General features: G+C 48.9%; 2 protein-coding genes across 5 annotated transcripts in view; both read left to right on the top strand.

Moving 5' to 3' along the window:
- LOC309329873 (mothers against decapentaplegic homolog 4-like) overlaps positions 1-12,335 on the top strand; it is a 38,920-nt gene extending 26,585 nt beyond the window's left edge. For all 4 annotated transcript variants that reach the window (XM_081841050.1, XM_081841049.1, XM_081841051.1 and 1 more), the window contains exons 5-12: positions 276-485; positions 1,203-1,343; positions 1,444-1,599; positions 2,518-2,571; positions 2,663-2,846; positions 4,940-5,108; positions 6,452-6,590; positions 8,681-12,335. In XM_081841050.1, the coding sequence (XP_081697176.1) occupies positions 276-485; positions 1,203-1,343; positions 1,444-1,599; positions 2,518-2,571; positions 2,663-2,846; positions 4,940-5,108; positions 6,452-6,590; positions 8,681-8,892 (1,265 nt within the window). In that variant the 3' untranslated portion in view covers positions 8,893-12,335. The remainder of the gene's footprint in view (positions 1-275; positions 486-1,202; positions 1,344-1,443; positions 1,600-2,517; positions 2,572-2,662; positions 2,847-4,939; positions 5,109-6,451; positions 6,591-8,680) is intronic.
- A 2,538-nt stretch (positions 12,336-14,873) lies between these two features.
- Positions 14,874-20,369, top strand: SNAPIN (SNAP associated protein). Its single transcript, XM_081842335.1, has 4 exons — positions 14,874-15,144; positions 17,006-17,052; positions 18,874-18,992; positions 19,904-20,369. The coding sequence occupies exons 1-4, from the start codon at positions 14,960-14,962 to the stop codon at positions 20,006-20,008; spliced, it is 456 nt and encodes a 151-aa protein (XP_081698461.1). The 5' UTR covers positions 14,874-14,959; the 3' UTR covers positions 20,009-20,369.
- Positions 20,370-20,811: the final 442 nt, after the last annotated feature.

Raw genomic sequence — 20,811 nt, 5'->3', positions numbered from 1 at the left:
AAAACACGACAGAATATCACATCCTTAGAGCGTTCTGCCGATGATGCCAAGGCGGCAGGTTTGATCCCCGCAACGGACACCTGCATTTTCCTGCATTGCAGGGGGGTTGGACTAGATGACCCTCGGGTTCCTTCTAACTCTGCAATGCTATAATTCTATGAAAAGCTTCCCTATGCCTTTAGATGTCATTCTGAACAGCAGTTGCTGCTTCAGCTGGCTTGTTTTCTCCCGTCTTCACTGTGTTTGAGTCGCCTCCTCTTTCCGCCCCCCTGCAGCGCCTCCCCCGCGGCTCGTGAAAGAGGAGTTCATTCCCGACTGTATCCAGATGGAGGTCCCGCCTCCTCCGCCGGCAGATCACCCCGGCCCTGGGATCAAGGCCGGCCACCCTCAGGCAGAGCCCTACCAGCCCTTATCGCCCCTGCAGCTTCCGGAACCGCCCCATCCTACTGCTGGCATCTACCCCGCATTGCCTTTGTCTCCCCCAGGTAAGTTCTTTCTTTTTCTTTTTTGGGGGGTAGCAACAGGGAGGAAGGGAGACATAAGTGAAAGGTAAAGGAACTGTTCTCGCCTCCTCTCAAATGGGTTGGATTTGTGAAGGGGAAATGCAATACGTTGGGGAAATGTGCTGGATCTGCAACGGTGAAATGCAATATGATGGGGGCAATGCAATAGATCTGTGATGGGGAAATGCAATGTGACTGGGAAATGCAATATAATGGGGGCAATGCAAAGGGCCTACAATGGGGAAATGCAATGTGACTGGGAAATGCAATATAATGGGGGCAATGCAATAGATCTGTGATGGGGAAATGCAATGTGACTGGGAAATGCAATATAATGGGGGCAATGCAAAGGGCCTACAATGGGGAAATGCAATGTGACTGGGAAATGCAATATAATGGGGGCAATGCAATGGGCCTACAATGGGGAAATGCAATATGATGGGGGCAATGCAATGGGCCTGCGATGGGGACGTGCAATGTGACTGGGAAATGCAATATGTTGGGGAAATGTGGTGGATCTGCAACGGGGAAATGCAATATGATGGGGGCAATTCAATGGGCATGTTTGTGAAATGTAAAAGAGAAATGCAATGTGATGGGGAAATGAAATGAATCTGCAATAGTAGCTTGCAGATAAAATTGATCTCTCTCTCTCTCTCTCTCTCTCTCTCTCTCTCTCTCTCTCATGCTTACTCTTAGGCCCTCCTGGGGGGCCCCTGCTCCCTCTCCTTCATGGTGAGGGTCTTCTTCAGATCTCCAGCCCCACGCACCCCCCAGTCCCTTCTCCGGCCCCCCCGAGCTCCCAGCAAAATGGGTGCGCCCCCAAACTGCCCTACCAGAGTAAGTATAGGGTGCCATTGTCGGGCCGGGTGCAGGACGGAGGCGTTCCAATGATAAGCTCTCACCTGTTTCTTCTCTTCCTTCCCTGGGCCTCTGGAAGATTCAACAACCAGCTGGACAGGGAACGGCGGCACCCCAAGCTACAGCTCCGGTGGGAGGAGCCAGGAGCCCACCCCGCCTCCGCTCCCCGCCCCCCAGCAGCAGCAGAATGGACGGAGTTACCCTCAGCCTCCTCTTCACCATTCAAACCATTACTGTGCGTCTTGGCAAGCAAAGCAAAGCAAAAAAGGAGGGTGTCTGCACCCTGGGTGTCTGCAGCACCGTTTTGCTTCCACTGCAGTTCACTTTCCCCCCCAAAAACGGCATTATTCATCTTGCTGCCCCCTGTGGCGAAATCACGTAACTGCACCTGCGGTTATACAACGTTATACGGTCCTGGCTTCCACCAAAGAATTTTGGGAACCGTAGTTTTTATAAGTGCTGGGGCTTGTTAGGAGACCCTTGTTCCCCTTCACAGAACTACAATTCCCAAAGTGGTTTAAGAGTCAGTCCCTCTTCCCTGGCAAGTCTGGGAAATGTAGCTCTGTGGGGGGGGGGGGATTGAGGTCTCCTTTTAGCAACTCTCAGCTCCCTTGACAAAACTACAGGTTCCCAAGATTCAGCTGGAGTCGAAGAACACTGTTGGAACTACAACTCCCATCATCTCTGACCATTGGCCATGCTGACTGGGGGCTGCTGGGAGTTGGAGTCCAACAGTAGCTTTGAAGCTCACAGGTGGTTTAGGGAGCGTTTATGGGCCAGGAGTCCTGGGTTCAAACTTCTGCTCTGGGAAGTGGAATGAGTTACAGTGGTACCTCGGGTTACAGATGCTTCAGGTTACATACGCTTCAGGTTACAGACTCCGCTAACCCAGAAATAGTGCTTCAGGTTAACAACTTTGCTTCAGGATGAGAACAGAATTTGTGCTCTGGTGGCGCGGCAGCAGCAGGAGGCTCCATTAGCTAAAGTGGTGCTTCAGGTTAAGAACAGTTTCAGGTTAAGAACGGACCTCTAGAATGAATTAATTACTTAACCCGAGGTACCACTGTATAGCGAATGTAGGAAACAGAAGAACAAATGTCTTGGCATTCCTATCCCTATTTACCGCAAAACCCCTCCTTGCCTTATATTTCAGGGCCTGCTCATCACGGTTCGCCTCCCTACCAGCCGCCAGTCTCCAGTCACCCTGGTAAGGGGCACAACCTCCCTCATTTGACTTTTTCTCTCCCCCATTCCCACAACGGCCCAGGTTTTTAAGCTGATTGCTCGGCTCTCCCCAGGTCCTGAGTTCTGGTGCTCAATTGCCTATTTCGAGATGGACGTGCAAGTGGGCGAGATCTTCAAGGTGCCCGCCAACTGCGCTGTGGTCACTGTGGACGGATACGTGGACCCTTCGGGCGGCGACCGCTTCTGCCTGGGGCAGCTCTCGAACGTTCACCGCACTGACACCAGCGAGCGCGCCAGGTCAGGGCAGTGGGGAGGGAGAGATATAACAACAACAACAACAACAACAATTATTTTTATTATTATTATTTATTTATACCCCGCCCATCTGGCTGGGTTTCCCCAGCCACCCTGGGCAGCTTCCAACAAAGTACCGTATTTTTTGCTCTATAAGACTCACTTTTTCTCTCCTAAAAGTAAGGGGAAATTATGGAGCGAATACAGACTGCGCAGCTACCCCAGAAGCCAGAACAGCAAGAGGGATTGCTGCTTTCACTGCGCAGCGATCCCTCTTACTGTTCTGGCTTCTGAGATTCAGAATATTTTTTTCTTGTTTTCCTCCTCCGATAACTAGGTGCGTCTTGTGGTCTGGTGCATCTTATAGAATGAAAAATACGGTATTAAAATACAGTGGTCTGTTAAACATTAGAAGCTTCCCTAAACAGGGCTGCCTTCAGATGTCTTCTAAAAGTCTGGTAGTTGTTCTTCTCTTTGACATCTGGTGGGAGGGCATTCCACAGGGCAGGTGCCACTACCAAGAAGGCTCTCTGCCTGGTTCCCTGTAACATGGCTTCTCGCAATGAGGGAACTGCCAGAAGGCCCTCGGCGCTGGACCTCAATGTGAAAGGTGCCCGCAGAGAACAACGGGTTTTCCATTGCAGAAGAACCCTCCCGCTATTTCTGATGTCGAGGGGTTGAGTGCCTAAGTGGCAGCAACCGGGCACAGAATGGGGTTTATCTGCAGGGTTCGGGGAGGAAGATTTAAGGTTTGCGGAATGGCAACTTTAGCTAAACACCGAGCAGCACAGAACCGTGGCTGTTGCAGGAAGCGGGAGTCATTGACCGGCTGGGTGCTGAGGAGTGCTGGGAGGTACCAGCCGGGGAACCCCCAAGGGAGCCCCCAGGGGAAGAAGGCTCAGAGCCCAGGGATTGTTGGTGGGGTGATGACGAGTGGTTGGAGGGAGCAGACTGGCAGGAGGAGGTGTTAGAAGCAGAAGAGGCAACAGGCTTTGGTGAGCAGGGAGAATCTGTGGCAGAGAGGAGTCCAGAAGCAGAGGCAGAAGCAGAGACTGTATGTCAGGAGTGCGTGCAGGAGCCAGGCCCTGTGACCGGTAGGGCTTCGCAGGACTGGAGCTTTCCTAGGTTTGTTCTGAAGAGGCAAAGCGCGGCCGCCCAGGTGAGGCCGATTGGTAACCCACAGCACCAGGTGGCAAGAGCCGGGAAGGGATATAAGGTCAGCATTTCCCTTTGGCTCTTTGCCACAGCAGCACGCTTCCTGCCTTCGGCTCCTTGACTCCTCGCTTCCTGACCCTCAGACCCTTGGCTTCTTGACTCCTGACCCTCAGACCCTTGGCTTCCTGACTCCTGGCTTCCGGACTCTCGTTCCTTCTCCCACCCTGCCGTCTTGCCCCCAGTCCCGACATCCTCCACCAGGACTTTGACCGCCTCTAAACTGGACTGTGACACTGGAGAGTAGGACGGCCAAGAGGCAGAGATGAATCAGGCTGGTGAAGTCAGGCTGGCCTCCCTCTCCTGCTGCAACAAACTCTCCTCTTCTCTGGTCTCCCAGAACCAGAAGAGGCATGAAAAGAGTGGAGAAGAAGTTAGCTTTGCGCAGGCACAGTCTCAGATTGCTTGGGGGGAACCTGAGAAAGGAGGAGGCTTAGGGCAGCTGTGGGAAGGAGGGGGCCTTCAGTCTCTGCAACTGCCTCCTAGGGGCAAGACCCACCGAAGAAGAATTGCTGTGGCAGAGAGCAGTCCAGAATCGGAGGTCGGAGAGGAATTGGGGCAGGTTGCTGCGACACACACAGAAATGAAAAGATAAGATAGTTGTGTGCAGACATGGTTTGAGACTGCACAGAAAAAAACTCGAGAGAGGAGGAGCCTTAGAGAGGGATGGGAAGGTCTTTGCAACTGTGTCGTTGGGGCAAGACCTCCTAGGAAGAGTTGCTGAAACTGCAAGGCCTAAGCTGCGGTCCGTCTCTTGAATATAAGGTAGATTTAACTTCACTGGCCCTGAGTGATTTGTTGTTGTTTACTGTTGCTGACCTACCCCTGACAGTGGGGGACAGGGAACCAGGCAGGAAGGGGAACTGGAGTATTCTGTTTTCCAGGCTGCACATCGGGAAAGGAGTCCAGCTGCAGTGCCGTGGTGAAGGCGATGTCTGGATGCGGTGTCTGAGCGACCATGCCGTCTTCGTGCAGAGCTACTACCTAGACCGGGAGGCTGGGCGTGCTCCGGGGGATGCTGTGCACAAGATCTACCCTGGTGCCTACATCAAGGTCAGGGCGGGTGCTGTTTTGTGTTGTTGTTTTTTTTGGAGGGCTTGGGAACAAGAGGGTTGCCAAGGACAAATCTAACAGGGAAGGACCATAGCTCTGAACATCTGCTTTGTGTATTGAATGTTCAGTTCCCCAGCATCTCCACATAGGGCTTGGAATTGTCCCTTGCCTGGTACCCTGGAGAGCTGCTGCCAGACAGTGTAGGCAGCATAAGGCTGCAAGGGCTGTTGGTTTGACTCAGTATAAAATAAAGAAAATTTAAAAGCAACGTAACTGAATCCTGTGTCTGAATAGGCCTGCTGGTGTCTGTGCACACCACAAGTACCTCTGCCTGTCTAATTATTATTATTATTATATTATAATTATTGTCTACTGCAATTATTAAGTTTGCAGATGACACCACCATAATGGGTTTAATAACAGGTGGAGACGAATCAGCGTATAGAGGGGAGGTCCAAAAAATATCTACATGGTGCCTAGGGAACAACTTGCAAGGCAATATCAGCAAGGCAAAGGAGATGGTGTTGGACTTTCGGAGGAAGAGAGGAGAACTAGCCCCGCTGTACATTGGGGAGGGCTTTGTGGAGAGAGTCTAAATTCCTAGGAGTTTATCTCAGTGAAGACCTTAGTTGGAAAATAAATACAACCCAGGTGGTTAAGAAAGCCCAACAGAGACTCCATCTCCTCAGAGTATTTGCGGCAGAACGATGTCAATCAACATCTGATGATCTCCTTCTACCACTCAACAATAGAAAGTGTCCTTTCATACTGCATCACGGTGTGGGACGCTGGTTTGACATCATCTGATAGGAAGTGCCTACAGAGGGTGGTGAATACAGCACAAGATATTATGGGCTGTCCCGTTAATCCGCTGGATGAAATAGCGGAAGAACGTTGCCTCAGGAGAGGGAGGAAAATTCTCAGGGGTGATTCACACCCTGGCCGACACTTTCTGGATCTCCTGCCCTCAGGCAGAAGATATAGAAGCCTGATTAGTCGCACCAACAGGGTAAAGAACGGCTTCTATCCATGGGCTGTTAGGCTGCTGAATGAAAAGATAACAACAGGGCAACTGACTTTCGGGTTTGGTGGGTGTGCATCAGTAAACAAGGGGAATTAAGACTAAGAGAGCTGAGTGGGGGGTGCTCATGTAATCTCACTGTATACAAGTTGTACAACTGACAATAAAGTATTTCAATTATTATCATCATCTTATCATTAATATTATCACCTTGCCACCTTCCTGGTGGTACGGGTTGACAGCTGCCATCCTTCCTGAGCATTGCTCACAGCAGGTGCTGCAGATTCTAACGCAGAGTCCTCCCTCCTGCCTTTCCATGCAGGTCTTTGACCTTCGCCAGTGCCACCGCCAGATGCACCAACAAGCAGCGACAGCGCAGGCGGCAGCGGCGGCTCAGGCGGCCGCTGTGTCAGGGAGCATTCCTGGGCCTGGCTCCGTGGGGGGCATCGCTCCAGCTGTGGGTAAGTGCCAAGTGGATTCACCCCCACTGAGGTGCACCAGCAGAAATAGGAGTTTGCTGTTAGACAGTGCTGGGCCCAGTGACTGGAGCGAGCTGGCAGTAAATCACACTGACCATGTTGGAGTTAACTCTTTATTAGCAAAGAACAGGATCTGCACAGACTTGGCCTAAGGAGCACAGGGACTCAACCCCAGTAGGTCTTTTTTGCCCCATGGATCAGTTGCCGAGACTAAAGGTTCCCGCCACCCCACAGTTGTCTTTGTCTCCCAGGTCCTTTCCAAACAATCTTAGACTGTGTCTGTGTGCCTGTCTTTGCTCCTCTGCCCTTTTCATGCCTCTTCTGGTTCTGGGAAACCAAGGAGGAGGGGAGCTTGTAGCAGGAGGGGGAGACACTCTTCACCAGTCAGACTCTATCCTGCCCTGCTTCAGCTTCTGCCTCTGATTTTGGACTTCTCTCTATGCCCTGTTGCCCCTTCATTTCCCAACACCTTCTCTTCTCAGTTTTCTCCCTCTAACCACTCACCGTTGTCCCACCACTAACCCCCAGGATCTGAGCCTTCTTCCCTTGGGGGTTCCCCAGCTGGTTCCTCCCACCATTTGTCTGCGTCCAACCAGCCAATGAACGCCAGCCATTAAAATGTGTGGGCAGTTGCTGTGGATAATGAGTTCTGGAGTCTCTCTGAAAAAGAGCCAATTAACATTCGCTTAAAGGAGTGGGGTGAGACGCGAGTGGCGATGTCGGTTAAACCACAGAGCCTAGGACTTGCTGATCAGAAGGTTGGCGGTTTGAATCCCCGCGACGGGGTGAGCTCCCGTTGCTCGGTCCCTGCTCCTGCCAACCTAGCAGTTCGAAAGCACGTCAAAAGTGCAAGTAGAGAAATAGGTCCAGTCGTGACCGACTCTGGGGTTGCGGCGCTCATCTCGCTTTATTGGCCAAGGGAGCCACCGCACAGCTTCCGGGTCATGTGGCCAGCATGACTAAGCCGCTTCTGGCGAACCAGAGCAGCGCACGGAAACGCCTTTTACCTTTCCGCCAGAGCAGTACCTATTTATCTACTTGCATTTGACGTGCTTTCGAACTGCTAGGTTGGCAGGAGCAGGGACCGAGCAACGAGAGCTCACCCCGTCACGGGGATTCGAACCGCCGACCTTCTGATCAGCAAGTCCTAGGCTCTGTGGTTTAACCCACGGCGCCACCCGCGTCCCTTCTTCACACAGTAGGACTGGGCAATATATCGTCCCAAACCGTATCGTGATACTAGTTTCATAATTTTTAACCCACCAATGTATCGCGAATCATGATGTGCGTGTGTGTGGTGCAAAAATCACAATGCGGGGAAAAACATGAAGACAACCAATGCTTCTTTCGATTCCTGCATCCCCTGTTAATTCGGCTGGATCAGCTCTCCCCTGCTGCCTCCTGCAGGGGGCCAACGAATCGCAAGCGCAGGCGCCGACCAAAATCACAATGTGCAGAGTTTTCAAAAAGTGATAATATGGATACAAAAGTTGGTGAGCTTTTTAAGAAAAATCGGCAAAAATGGCACTGCCGACATGAGTTGCCACATGTCTAGGTTTTCCCGAATATTTCACCGGTTTTCACCCAGACACTGCTTCCGAGTGCAGTATTCCGGGTATGTCTGGGAAATCCTAGGTGTATGGCAACCCTACGAAGCGGGGGGAAACTGTGAAACCAGCCAATGCCTCTATGGATCTCCGTCCTTATTTCAGACATGGGAATATATCAGTACAGTCATACCTCAGGATAAATACGCTTCAGGATAAGTATTTTTGGGTTGCGCTCCGCGGCGACCCAGAAGTAACGGAGCGTGTTACTTCCGGGTTTCGCCGCTCGCGCATGCGCAGATGGTCAAAATGACCGCATGCGCGGAAGCGGCAAAACGCAACCCGCGCAGACATGCAGTTGCATCTTACGGATCCCGTTCGCATCCCAAGGTACCACTGTATATTGGGATGTTTACCTGGTGATCTATCACGATGTTTGAGAAACAGGTATCACTCAGCCCCTGGTGTGCTGCAGTAGCCGCAGCCACAGCCAAGCCTTCCACTGTTCCCTTCTCTCCTGCCCAGGCCTCTCAGCTGCGGCCGGCATTGGCGTCGACGACCTCCGCCGCCTGTGCATCCTCCGCCTGAGCTTCGTCAAGGGCTGGGGGCCGGACTACCCCCGCCAGAGCATCAAGCACACCCCCTGCTGGATCGAAGTCCACTTGCACCGAGCCCTGCAGCTCCTGGATGAGGTCCTCCACACCATGCCCTTGGCTGACCCGGGCTCCATCAACTAGATGAAATTGCGAGGCAAGGAAAACGGAGAGGTTTTCGCTGATCCCGCAGCCTCTGGGTTTTGCAGAGGGGCGGGGATTGCCGCCGGCGCTGCGAAGGAGACTCTGGCCCCCACGCTCATGAAAGCAGTGGGGGCAAGTTCCCTGGGGTCCCCGAAAGGACGGAGACGGCGGAATTTGCCCTTGAACATGCCCTGCCGCCTTTCGCAGGGGTGCCGCGACTTTCTCTGTTCCCAGACCAGCGGCGGAATGAATGACTTCAAAGGGGTCGCCTTTCTGGCCATCTCAAAGGACTGGTCCTTTTCTTATCAGCTTTTCTCTTCTGAACGACAACGACCCGGTTGCAGCTCGGCTGAGCAGCTGAGAATCGCCGGAGAATCTCCACCCCCCACATCTGAAAATCTAGCTCTTAGAGACGTTCTTCTAGGAGCCGGTCCTACCGCTAGGTGGAGGGATGCAGGTGCCTCTCTGGTGGCAAATGCTGGGAGGCGGGGAATGGCAGCGAGGATGTGTGAGGGCAGAGCTGGACTTGCAGCCTGGGCTCCTTCGCAGCCCCTTAGCTAGCCGCCCCCCAAGCTGGTTTGGTGCCCTAGGAGAGGATGGTGTCCCACTGCTGGCATTGAAGAGAAATCCAACCACCGGTGATGTTTCCCAGCACGCGAAATGGAGGGAGCCATATTGTCCTTTGCCCTGATGTGCAAGGACATATTTGGCCAGCTCTGATTTTTATGCTTTAAATCCCCAAACGGAGGCTGCAATATATGACTTTAATCAGTTAAAGTAATCGAGTCGAACGATGCCCCTGACAACTCGGAAAGGACCACTTGCAAATTTGGGTCTGGGGAACCTCTGACCGTCTAACTGAGGCTGAATGGCAACTCCTACCTGCCCCAGCAAGCATGGCCCAGTGGCCAGGGATGATGGGAGTTGTAGTTCAACAATGCCTGGAAGGTCAAAGATTTTCCTCCACACACACCTGTTATAAAGGGTTGCAATCAACGAATTCCAACTCAGAGTAGGTCCGTTGAAATCTGTGGGCTTTCGTTTGTCATTCCTGTTGATTTCAAGTGGTCTTACTCTTCCATGGGACTTGTATCCCCCCCACATCTGCAGGTGGTGAGCGCAGTCACGTCGTAACGAAACCTCGAAAACGTTGTCAGCCAAGATGCGGTCGTGCATCATCTGGAAACCAAGCCAAAATGTTTGCTTCTTGACTCAGAAATAGTGTTTCCCTACCCTGTGCGGATTCCGTCTAGTGAATGTCGCAGGATCTATTTATTAATCTAGATGTCTTGAATCTACTGGGTTGTAGTTCAAAACACCAAATAATTGTGCTGGGGGGCGGGGACCAAAAGCCTAACTGATCAAACAACCCATTTCAAATCTCTGGGGTTTGCCACCCAAACTGGACCTCTTATCTCTGTGGGAGGCAGCTGTCAGCCTTGGCCCCCAAATTCTGCCCCACGACATATCCGTTGGCTAGCTGGTTGGTCCCTTCCTGTGCCATTGCAGACTTAACTGGAGCTATGTGCGTGGGGCCAATTCTGCAGGAACTCAGGAAAATAGGTTGAACGTGGTATCAGGCATAGCATTTCTGGATAAATTCATCTTTTGTGGCCAAGTTTCTAGCCCTTTGTGACTGTGAAGGTAAGCAGCGGTGGGTGGGGAACGGTGTTTTAAGTTGTATGACCTTATATGAAGATTGCAGGCTCTTGACTGGCTTGGGAGCAGAATCACAGAGTTGGAAAGGACCCTGAGGATCATCTAGTCCAACCCCCCTGCAATGCAGGACTATGCAACTGTCCCATACGGGGATCGAACCTGCAACCTTGGCATTATCAGCACCACGCTTTAACCAACTGAACTATCCAGACTGACTTATGGAATTGCTTCTATGCTCATGACAGACTGCCAGCCAACCACCAATCTCTGGTGGCGACAGGCACCAGCTCAACTGGTGCAGCCCCTTTTTCTTAGCAGGGAGATGAGGTTATGGGGGCAAAGCCTCCTATAGATTTCTGGCTGTCAGGAAAGCCAGGAGGGGTTTATGTAGCGGGATCGCTTTCCTTTTTTTTTTTTTTAAACAGATGTCTAGTTTGCCAAAATTCAGCAGCAGCAGCTTTGCTCCTTAGGCAAGGGGTGTGTGTGTAAAAGCTGTACCTGTTGCACTTCTGCCTGCCACTCTGACCAAAAAAGGCACGTGAGCCCTGAAAATGGAGGGAAAGTAGCCATCTTCATTCTGCTCCTCTGCTCCATAGACCTGTGTGGCGGCTGCCTAGGTCTTTCCAACAGATGTCACTCTTGTTGTGACATCTCCCTGTCCATCTGGGACCACTTACAGTAGAGCAGAGTCACTTGGTAGCTGGATTCTGGACTGCATAAATGCAGGAGCAGCTAGCATAGCCCCCTCCAGATGTGGCAAGATTATAATCCCATGCTGGGGAAGGCTAATGGGATATGTAGTCCAACAACATTGCAGGGCGCCATGTTGGCTACCCCCAGCACAAGAAACAGCATATGTTGTTGTTCCCTCCTCAGAGGGAAGTCTGATACCTTGCCAACGCCCCTGCAAAAGTCTGCACCAAACACGCCCCATCCGCCATTTTGTTGTGAGGACAGAGGGGAACGGTGCCACGCTGAACCGGATTTGCCAAGGGAGATCCACTGGGAAGATCGGGTGTGATCACCCCGTTTCTTGACTCAACAATGTTGCCAACTTCCCGACTGGCCTTTGTAGCTGCGTCTTTTAACCATGGCTTGATCTGAAACGAACAAACCACCTAAAACACTGCAGCTGATGTTTTTCTTAATTTCTGTGCCGTGAGGACGTTTCACTGACGTTTCTGTAGGCGAGGTACAGGAGTGGAACCCCCAGAATGGTTTTTATATACAGTGGTACCTTGGGTTACATCCGCTTCAGGTTACATACGCCTCAGGTTACAGACTCGGCTAACCCAGAAATAGTACCTCGGATTAAGAACTTTGCTTCAGGATGAGAACAGAAATTGTGCTCCAGCGGCGCGGCAGCAGAAGGAGGCCCCATTAGCTAAAGTGGTGCTTCGGGATAAGAACAGTTTCAGGTTAAGAACGGACCTCCAGAACGAATTAAGTACTTAACCCGAGGTACCACTGTATTCCTGGTCAGAGGGCACGGGGCACGGCACTCAGCCAGGAACAGATTAAGACAGCTTTTGCCAAAGCGGCGGGAGTCCTCTCAAGAGGTTTTGTTGACAGGCCCAGCCAGCGCTTTTGGAGAGGGCATCAGGTCAGCAAAGGCTGGCTTAGGGTCTCCAGTCCCGGGCTCAATCCTGCCCCAATCCTGTGGTTCGGGCCTGTTATTTCGCACTGACATTCCTCTGTAATGCACTTGTTTGATTCCTCTTGTTTCGCCTCTGACAGTTCTGTCATTTTTAGTAACCATTATTTAAAGGAGATTTTGCTTTTCATGTTGCTTGTGTTTTGCTTCTCATGGTCGAAAAGGCAGCTGGGCTTTCCCTTTGGATTTCTGCCTCTGCTCAAAACAAGATCGGCCCTTCAAGATGGTGGGGAGCCTCTGGGGTAAGGGGGTGTGTGCCAAGTAAAACAGCTGGCTTGCCTAGTAGTGCAAGCAAGTTCTTTCACGACAGGAGCGGAGAGCCTTTTTTTCAGGCCAGGGGCCAGATTCGCCTCTGGGTGACCTTATGGGAGCCATATGCTAATAGTGGGCGGGGCAACAAAAGTGGGCGGGGCAACAAATGTAGATTTGTTTATTTTTTTACCTCTGTGCACTAGGCTAGCTTCTTCACCCTCTCACACTCCTTCCTTATTGTCCATGTAGGGAAGACGGAGGCAGCAATATCAGAGTTCAGGGACACAGCCCGAAACACGGGAATGTGTGAAGCAGGGCCACTCGAGGGTGCAGTGGGGAGATTGTCACTGGGGCCAGACAGAGAGGCTTGGGGGCCACATTTGAGCCTTGGGAGCTGAGGTTCCTTATTTTATGGGAATAGCTGTGGCTATTCCGTGAATGTGAATGTGTGTGTGTGAAAGAGAGAGAGAGAGAGAGGACTCAGCTATACAGCAGCAAATAAAGAAGTATCTGAAGAAGTGTGCATGCACACGAAAGCTCATACCAAGAACTGACTTAGTTGGTCTTTAAGGTGCTACTGGAAGGAATTTGTTTTGTTTTGACTATGGCAGACCAACACGGCTACCTATCTGTAACAGCAGCAAATAAAACGTTTGAAGTGTGTTTTAAGCACAATATACAATGTGACACTAGATGGCAATGGTGAGCCTTATAGAAAATTCAATGTATTTTTTTAAAAAAGCTTTTTTAAAAAAAACATTTTCAGAACCTTTTTTATACGTATGTGGTAGTGGGTGCAGAATCCTATATCCTGAAAATCTCACAGTTTTGTTTTGAATGCAAGTTTCTAGTCCTTAAGAGAAGAGTTTAAAATGCGTGTAGAGGCTGGAGGAAGCAGAAAAGGTGGAGAAGCGGCCAGCCTAAGTGACTTCCCAGCTTTTTCTCTCAATGCAGGATAGTGGAAGAGGGAGAGGCTGTAGAACACAAGACTTGTGGGCAGAGGATTCAATCCCTGGCAAGCAGTTCTACTGGTTATTGGCAGAAATATATATATATAATAAGGCAAGCAGGTCTGGTTAAACTGATTGGGCATCAGGTGATAGGAAAGGCCCTTGGAAACAGCCTGTATCTGGACTGATGGGCAAACAATCTGGTATTCCGCAGTTTCCCCCCATCCTCCCATCGGGTTAGTCTGCATGATATATACAGTACAGGTTGCAGGATTCTTAATGCACAATCTGAGTCTCTGTGGAACAGAATTTCTTTTAACGTGTGTTCCCCACCTCCCACTTTAAAGGCGTTGTTTCTTATTAATCATTTGGAACAGAATGGGTCCCCCCCCTTCTAACGTAGCTCTCCCTACCTGTATTCTTGCATTTATTTATCGCCTTTGCTCCGAGGAGCTCAAGGGGGCATTTTATCCTCATGACAGCCACGTATTAATATGTAGGGGGGGGGTGCCAAACAGCCACAGCCCACGGATTCCAGCAGGGCTTCAGCTACGCAAAAAAGTCGCAGCAACAGATTTAAACTATATGAATGAAATATACTCAGAGTTGCAAAGTGATTTCATGCTCTTTATTGAGCTCATAGTGGTGAGGAGGAATGAATGAATGTCCCCTCAAAGTATCTGCTTTATATACATTATTTACACAATGGGCTGCACATGAGTGGCTAATTCTGGAATTCTTCTGTAAGCCAATCAGGTTGTGGATTCACTTCTATCTGGAGCATGATTGGGTGGTTCCTGCCAACCAATCATACTGCTGCATTGTTCTAGGACCAATCAGACTGCTGCAATTTGGATCCTATTGTTCTAGGACCAATCAGACTGCTGCAATTTGGATCCTATTGTTCTAGGACCAATCAGACTGCTGCAGTTTGGATCCTATTCAACTCAGTACATAACACCATATATATAATAAATATTATATATATACATGTGTGTGTGTGTGTGTGTGTGTAAATATATATATATGTAATTATATATATATATTTTATATATATATATATATATATATATATATGTATGTATGTATGTATATATGTGTGTGTGTGTGTGTGTGTGTGTATATATATATATGGACTGCACTGAGAATCCCACAGCGTTCATAAAAGGCGACTTATTTCCAGTCTGAGTAAAGAATGATACATGCAGCAAGTTGAGTCACCCGCCCCCCCAAAAAGTGCAACCCTCTCTCTATGTTCTACTTTAAAAAACAACAACACAACCCTGTTAAAAAAAACGAAGCACAAAAAACTTCACAATTAATACATTTCCCAGCTGCCTGCAGAGGACTTCATTTCCCACAATCCCACTGACGGCGTTCCCGTCCTTCCCTCGGAACATCTCGCGAGACTTCAGCTATCCCGCCTTCTCCTTCCCCCGCCCTGTTCCTCGGCCGTTCTCTGCCCTCCCGTGATCCTTTGCGGTGTCGCTCTCGCTTCCCTGGACCAAAGTTGTCCCGGCAGGCCTTGCGGCGGCCAGTCAGGTCAAGCGCGATGGCGGCGGCGGCGGCAACGACAACCACCACCACCACAACGGCGGCGGCGGCGGCGGCGGTTCCGGTTCCTTCGGGTCCGGCGAGCCCGGCTGGCCCCGCGGCCAGAGACCTCTTCGCGGAGGGGCTGCTGGAGTTCCTGCGGCCGGCCGTGCGGCAGCTGGACACGCACGTCCACGCCGTCAGGCAAGTTGCTGCGCGGCAGGCAGAAGTTCTCCAGGTGCAGCCGCTTCACGCCAGCCCCGCCCCTGCGGAGAGCGGGGAACGCAGCCTTCCCCAAGCGGCCCCTGATAGAGGTGCGCCTTGGCAGGCAGAAGTCAGCCAGGTGCAGCTCCTCTACCCTGCCCGGCCCCTCTTGGTAGATCAGTAGGGATGCAACCCTTTTTCAAGTGTACAGTGGCACCTCGGGTTACAGACGCTTCAGGTTACAGACTCCGCTAACCCAGAAATAGTGCTTCAGGTTAAGAACTTGGCTTCAGTGAATGTTAGAAAGATGCTGGAATGAACTTTCATGGTTCTAGCAGAAAGGTTATAAAGAATTATGCTGAAATGGATTGTTAACGGGTCAAAGTGTAATATTTAAGGTTAAATTGTGTTAAGATAAATTGTAGAAAACAATTTTCTGAAAGAGGGAAAGGTCTTGCTGAAATAATTATGAATTAAGAATACAAAAAGGGAGGCGCGAGGAAGTCATGGAAATAAGCAAAGGAAAGATAAATATATGGAAATATTGGATGCTGTTTTTAAATGTTATTGTTTAATTGTATTTTTTTGTTTTTGAAGTATTGTAATTTTTTTTATTACTACTGTTTGTTTTTCTTCTTTTTTCTTTTTTCTCTTTTTGTAATTGTTAAACTTTAAACTTTAAAAAATATCTTATTAAAAAAAAAAGAACTTTGCTTCAGGATGAGAACAGAAATCGTGCTCTGGCGGTGCGGCAGCAGCAGGAGACCCCATTAGCTAAAGTGGTGCTTCAGGTTAAGAACAGATTCAGGTTAAGAACAGACCCCCGGAACAAATTAAGCACTTAACCCGAGGTACCACTGTATTTCCATCCATAAGTTCTGCAGCAGCATGGAACAAGCCCTGCTGCTGTCTTCCAAGGGAGGAAGGCTTTCCCATATCTGAAGACAGAAAACAGATTATACCGTGCAAGCTATAAACAAGCTATAGCTCAAGGCCCCACTTTCTTGGGGGCCCCAAAAAATTTAAAGGAAAATAGTTTGCATTATTAAGTTTATTATGAATAAAAAATCATTTTAAGTTAGAGCTTAATAATTATTTTACAGTTAATATACTTCTTAATTGTATTTCACTATTAATATACTTCTTAATTGTATTTTAGTTCAACAATTACTTTGATAAAATGCATATTTTGTTATGTGCAAATGGCTTTAGATACCTATTAGGTCCATAAATTGCCACATAGCATATATTCAACACAAAAAACATTGACAATTTGTTGTTGACGAAGGACAGCTGGACATATAAAGGGCCCCATTACCTTCAGTAGCTTAGGGCCTCATCAAACCTAAATCCGGCCCTGATTATACAGAGTCCATCTAGCTCAGTATTGTCCACACTGACCAGGAGTGGTTTTCCAGGGCTTCAGACCAGGGAGCCTCTCCCAGGCCTACCTGGAAAATGCAGTTGAACCTGGGAATTTTTGCTTGCAAGGCAGACACTTTTATCAATGAGCTGTGGCTTTTCTCCGAACTCCTTTGATTCGTATTATTTGTGGCCCCCTCACCCACGATTTCCAGTAGCAGGGATTCCCAGTGAGAGGGATTTTAGTTCATTATTACTCTTCTAGCCCACTTTTCCTTCAAGGTGGTGCATGTGGTTTTCCATTTTATCCTCACAACAACCCTGTGAGGTAGGTTAGGCTGGGAGAGATGGTCACCTCAATGAGCTTCCTGGCTGCATGGGGTTTTTGGAGCCCGGTCCTCTGGCATGAATGTTATTTTTTGTGATCTAGTAAATTTCCATGACATTCCCCCCACCCCACGCCCAGGCTGTTATATTCCTTTCTTGTTTTTCCTTGCAGGGAGAGTCAAGTGGAATTGCGGGAACACATCGACAGCCTGGCCACAGGTAAAAATATCTGCACAGCGGGAAGAATGTTTGATGAGAACATAACTGGGAGGGCAGAAGGAACTGGTTGTTTCTGGGATTTGTTAAATACTTTACCCCTTTTTATCCCAACCAGGAAGTAACAGCAACTTCAATATTGGTTTGTAAAATATTCCATTCATTCCTGCATAAGCTCATTGGAATCATATCCAAGGGGATTTAAGCATTGTCCCACCTGTTAAGAAATGAAGCAATGACTGCCCCATATTCACTGAGCAGTAAAGATTCTGCATTGTCTTGTTAGAAGAGGCCTCTCTGAGCAGCAGTTTCTGTCCTGAAGGGCCAATTTTGTTAAAATTGTTATTTATTAAGTCTAGCTGAAGCTGTTATAAAAGTTAAAATACATTACACAGTTAAAATAATTATTAAAATCAGACATTTTGTCAGATAAGAGTTTGCTCCCCTGAATTTAGCTTTTCATCCCCATAAACTTTTCTCTTTAAAATTGCTCTCTAAAGGCAAAACAGACCACTTTTTCAGAGGTGTAGGAGGAGCTATCCTATAATAAAAAGTTAATTAAATACCCAATTGATCTAACTGGGAGATTTAAATCGTTGAACGAAGCTGCTCTTAAGTCCTAGTAGACTGGGCAAACCAGTAAGTAATGGGGTAAGTTTTCAGGCACATGGGCAAACACTCTCTTCATAGGGAGATCTGGCAATAGCATTTTTCATCTATGGCAGCGTACATAGACTGGAGCTGCAGAGCCGTAAAGGCTTTTCTCTGTTTGATATTTGTGGTGCTGGTTACGTAGTGAGGGTGAGGGGTCTGAATGGGTAGTTTGGCATACCAGGCAGAAGTGTGATCAGCACAGAAACAATGCTTTAAAATAGGAGATTTCATGTGGAGAGATGCCATCTCAAAATGTAACAAACTAAGAAAGTCCAAAGAAAGATCATACTTATCAATAACATGTAGCATTCCCTGATTCCAAGATGGAGTCACCCCTTTGTTAAGACTCAGCATCTCCTTGAAAGCAGAAAGTGCTAAAATGGGCCCTACCCCTTTTAAAATTTTAGCCAATGCGAAAGCATGTCTAAGTGCAAGTAGATAAATAGGTACCACTCCAGCGGGAAGGTAAACGGCGTTTCTGTGCGCTGCTCTGGTTCGCCAGAAGCGGCTTAGTCATGCTGACCACATGACCCGGAAGCTGAACGCTGGCTCCCTCGGCCAGTAAAGCGAGATGAGCGCCACAATCCCAGAGTCGGTCACGACTGGACCTAATGGTCAGGGGTCCCTTTACCTTTACTGGCAAGGATATGCACTCTGGCCTTCAGCAGAGGGCCAATAATACATTATAGTGCTCCTGTAAGCAATCTGAGATACTTCCCCACCATACACCTCCAGGGAATAGTGTTAAATCTGTGTGGCATCTTTTATTTTAGGGGAAGGAAAAATGAGGCCCTCCAAATATTGCTGGACTACAACTCCCCATCTACCCCTTTCTGTTGGGCCCTGCTGGCTGTGATTGATAGTTGCTGGAGGGCATGTTAGTAGCAAATTGGCACTATTTCATATTGAACTCAGGGCCTTTTGATGCCCAAGATGTGTGTTTTCAGGGCCCACCTTATTCCTCTGGCTTTAATTTGTTTTACATTCTGAATTTCAAACTGTCGGAACCCACCCTGGGACCTGTGGTGAAAGGTGGGTAAAATCCTAGATCTTGCCTTGTAGGTCATTTGCTGATATCTTCTCCGCCATGGGTGATGTGGAAATTCATGGTTCAAATCCCGATCGGAGTCGTGCCTAAAAACCTTTCCCCCTTCTCTCTTCCCCAACTAGAGCTGTGTCGCATCAACGAAGACCAGAAGGTAGCCCTCGACCTGGACCCTTACGTCAAGAAGCTGCTCAATGCCCGGCGCAGAGTTGTCCTTGTTAATAACATCTTGCAAAATGCTCAGGTGTGTGTTGTGTGTGTGTGTGTGAGAGAGAGGGATGCACTTTTTATACCAACCTTCCTCTTATGTAACATGTTACAGCTCTTTTAAGTTGCTGGAGCTGGCTGCCAGAGTAGGCCCTCACTGCTCTGTGGTAGAAAATCTGCCTTGCACACCTTGTATTTGATTCACAGCATCTTCAGGTAGGTGGAAGGGGGAAAGGGGGGGGGCTCTTTGCCTGAAACTCCAGAGGGCTGCTGTTAGGGAGAGTAGACAGTATTGAGCCAGATAGACTAGTCATTGGACCTGGTTTAAGGCAGGTTCCTACGTTCCTACCTGGAAACTCAGGACTGTAATTTATTTATTAAATTTATATGCCACCCTTAGTATCTGAGGGTCACATGGTGATTTGCAATATAAAAATATTTAACTGTGACAATCGGGACCTAGAGGTTGGGCATTTAGAAACACATTACACTGATTCTGTTCTAGTTTTGGTTGTTCAGTTGCTTCCATGCTCAACATCTCCTATAGTCCTTTTCAGCCCCAGTAATTATAGAAACACGCTGAGGTGTCAGTATGTACTTAGGGGAAAAAAGAAGTCTTGAAGGTCTCCTTTGTTAACCCAGATATTATGGATGGCGCTTAACACTATGGATTGATTTAACTGCTACGACTAAATTAAACTTTCTCCCTCGCCCTTGGACTATAGGACTACCAGGCAGGCTATTTGGAATGCTGACCCTTCATTTTTTCACTGAGATCTTGTTGGAAGGTGTAAGCCCTGACTGAAAACCTATCGTACAAAGGGCTGGCAGCACAACAGTGTAGCTCTGCCCAGTTAGCGAGGGTCTCCTGCACCTCTAGAACTTGTAAATAGAGCTGTCTTCACTGCTTATGAAACTCTTGCTGAAACCATTTCCTCTCCTTTACAGGAGCGCTTGAGAAGGCTCAGCCATGGTATAGCGAAGGAGACTGTCCGCAGAAAAGCCATACTTGAAGCTGGCGGTAGCTACCCCCAAGGCTCGCCCAGCAAATGAGAGGTCCTTTCCTAAGGGAAAAGTGGTGCGATTTCCAGAGCTGCCATTTCCTTACGGATGCTGCCAGCTTCTAAGCACAACACGGAGAAAGATAGAGTTGGGCTGTTGGGCACTGCATGGTGCTAGGAAAAGCTCCTGCCCCGTGGACAGGAATTCCTGCATATGGAAGACTCCTCATCTCATAAAGAAAGAAAGGTTTTGGGCACAAATTTCCTATCATGCTTCCCCCTGCCGAGGTACTCTTTCAGGTGGAGTTGGTGCAATTGGGCCTGCTTATGGCTGCAGAGTGACACAGAACGTGGCCGAGAATAGTGCCTCTTGCTTGTGCAATAAAAGTTCACTGCTAGTTAACATGGGACAAGGCCTCCTGTGCTCAGTCTGTTGCACTTTGGGGGTTTCTGAAAGCTGTTGTAGGGAATGCGGGGTTAAGCCGCTAGTCACGGAAACTTTTCATGCAAAGGAAAAGCAAATGGGAACAAAGATGATCCAAGCTAAGGGACGTATTTGGGAATAGTAACATGCTGGAGGTCCTACTTTTAAATAGATTTTCTGCTTTTCTTGAGCATCCCCTGGCCTGAAGTTCCAAGCCTGGTGCTCAGTGCCCAATGAGCTTGGTTTCAGCTCCGTTTACTATTTCTTCTGCTAAAAAAAAGTCTCCTAGTTCTCACTCTTGATCTAAATAAAGGAGGTCCTGCTGAGAGATAGCTAAGAGTTTGCAAGAGTTGCTAACCTTTTCATCAAAAAAAGGTGACTTTTGTAACAGATCTGGAGGTGACTTTTGTAACAGATCCCGGTTCTTATCA

This window comes from Podarcis erhardii, assembly GCF_964252035.2.
Source record: "Podarcis erhardii genome assembly, chromosome: 15".
Taxonomy (NCBI): Eukaryota; Metazoa; Chordata; class Lepidosauria; order Squamata; family Lacertidae; genus Podarcis; species Podarcis erhardii.
Note: the sequence above shows the minus strand (reverse complement) of the source record. Positions and strands in the feature narration are given on the sequence as shown.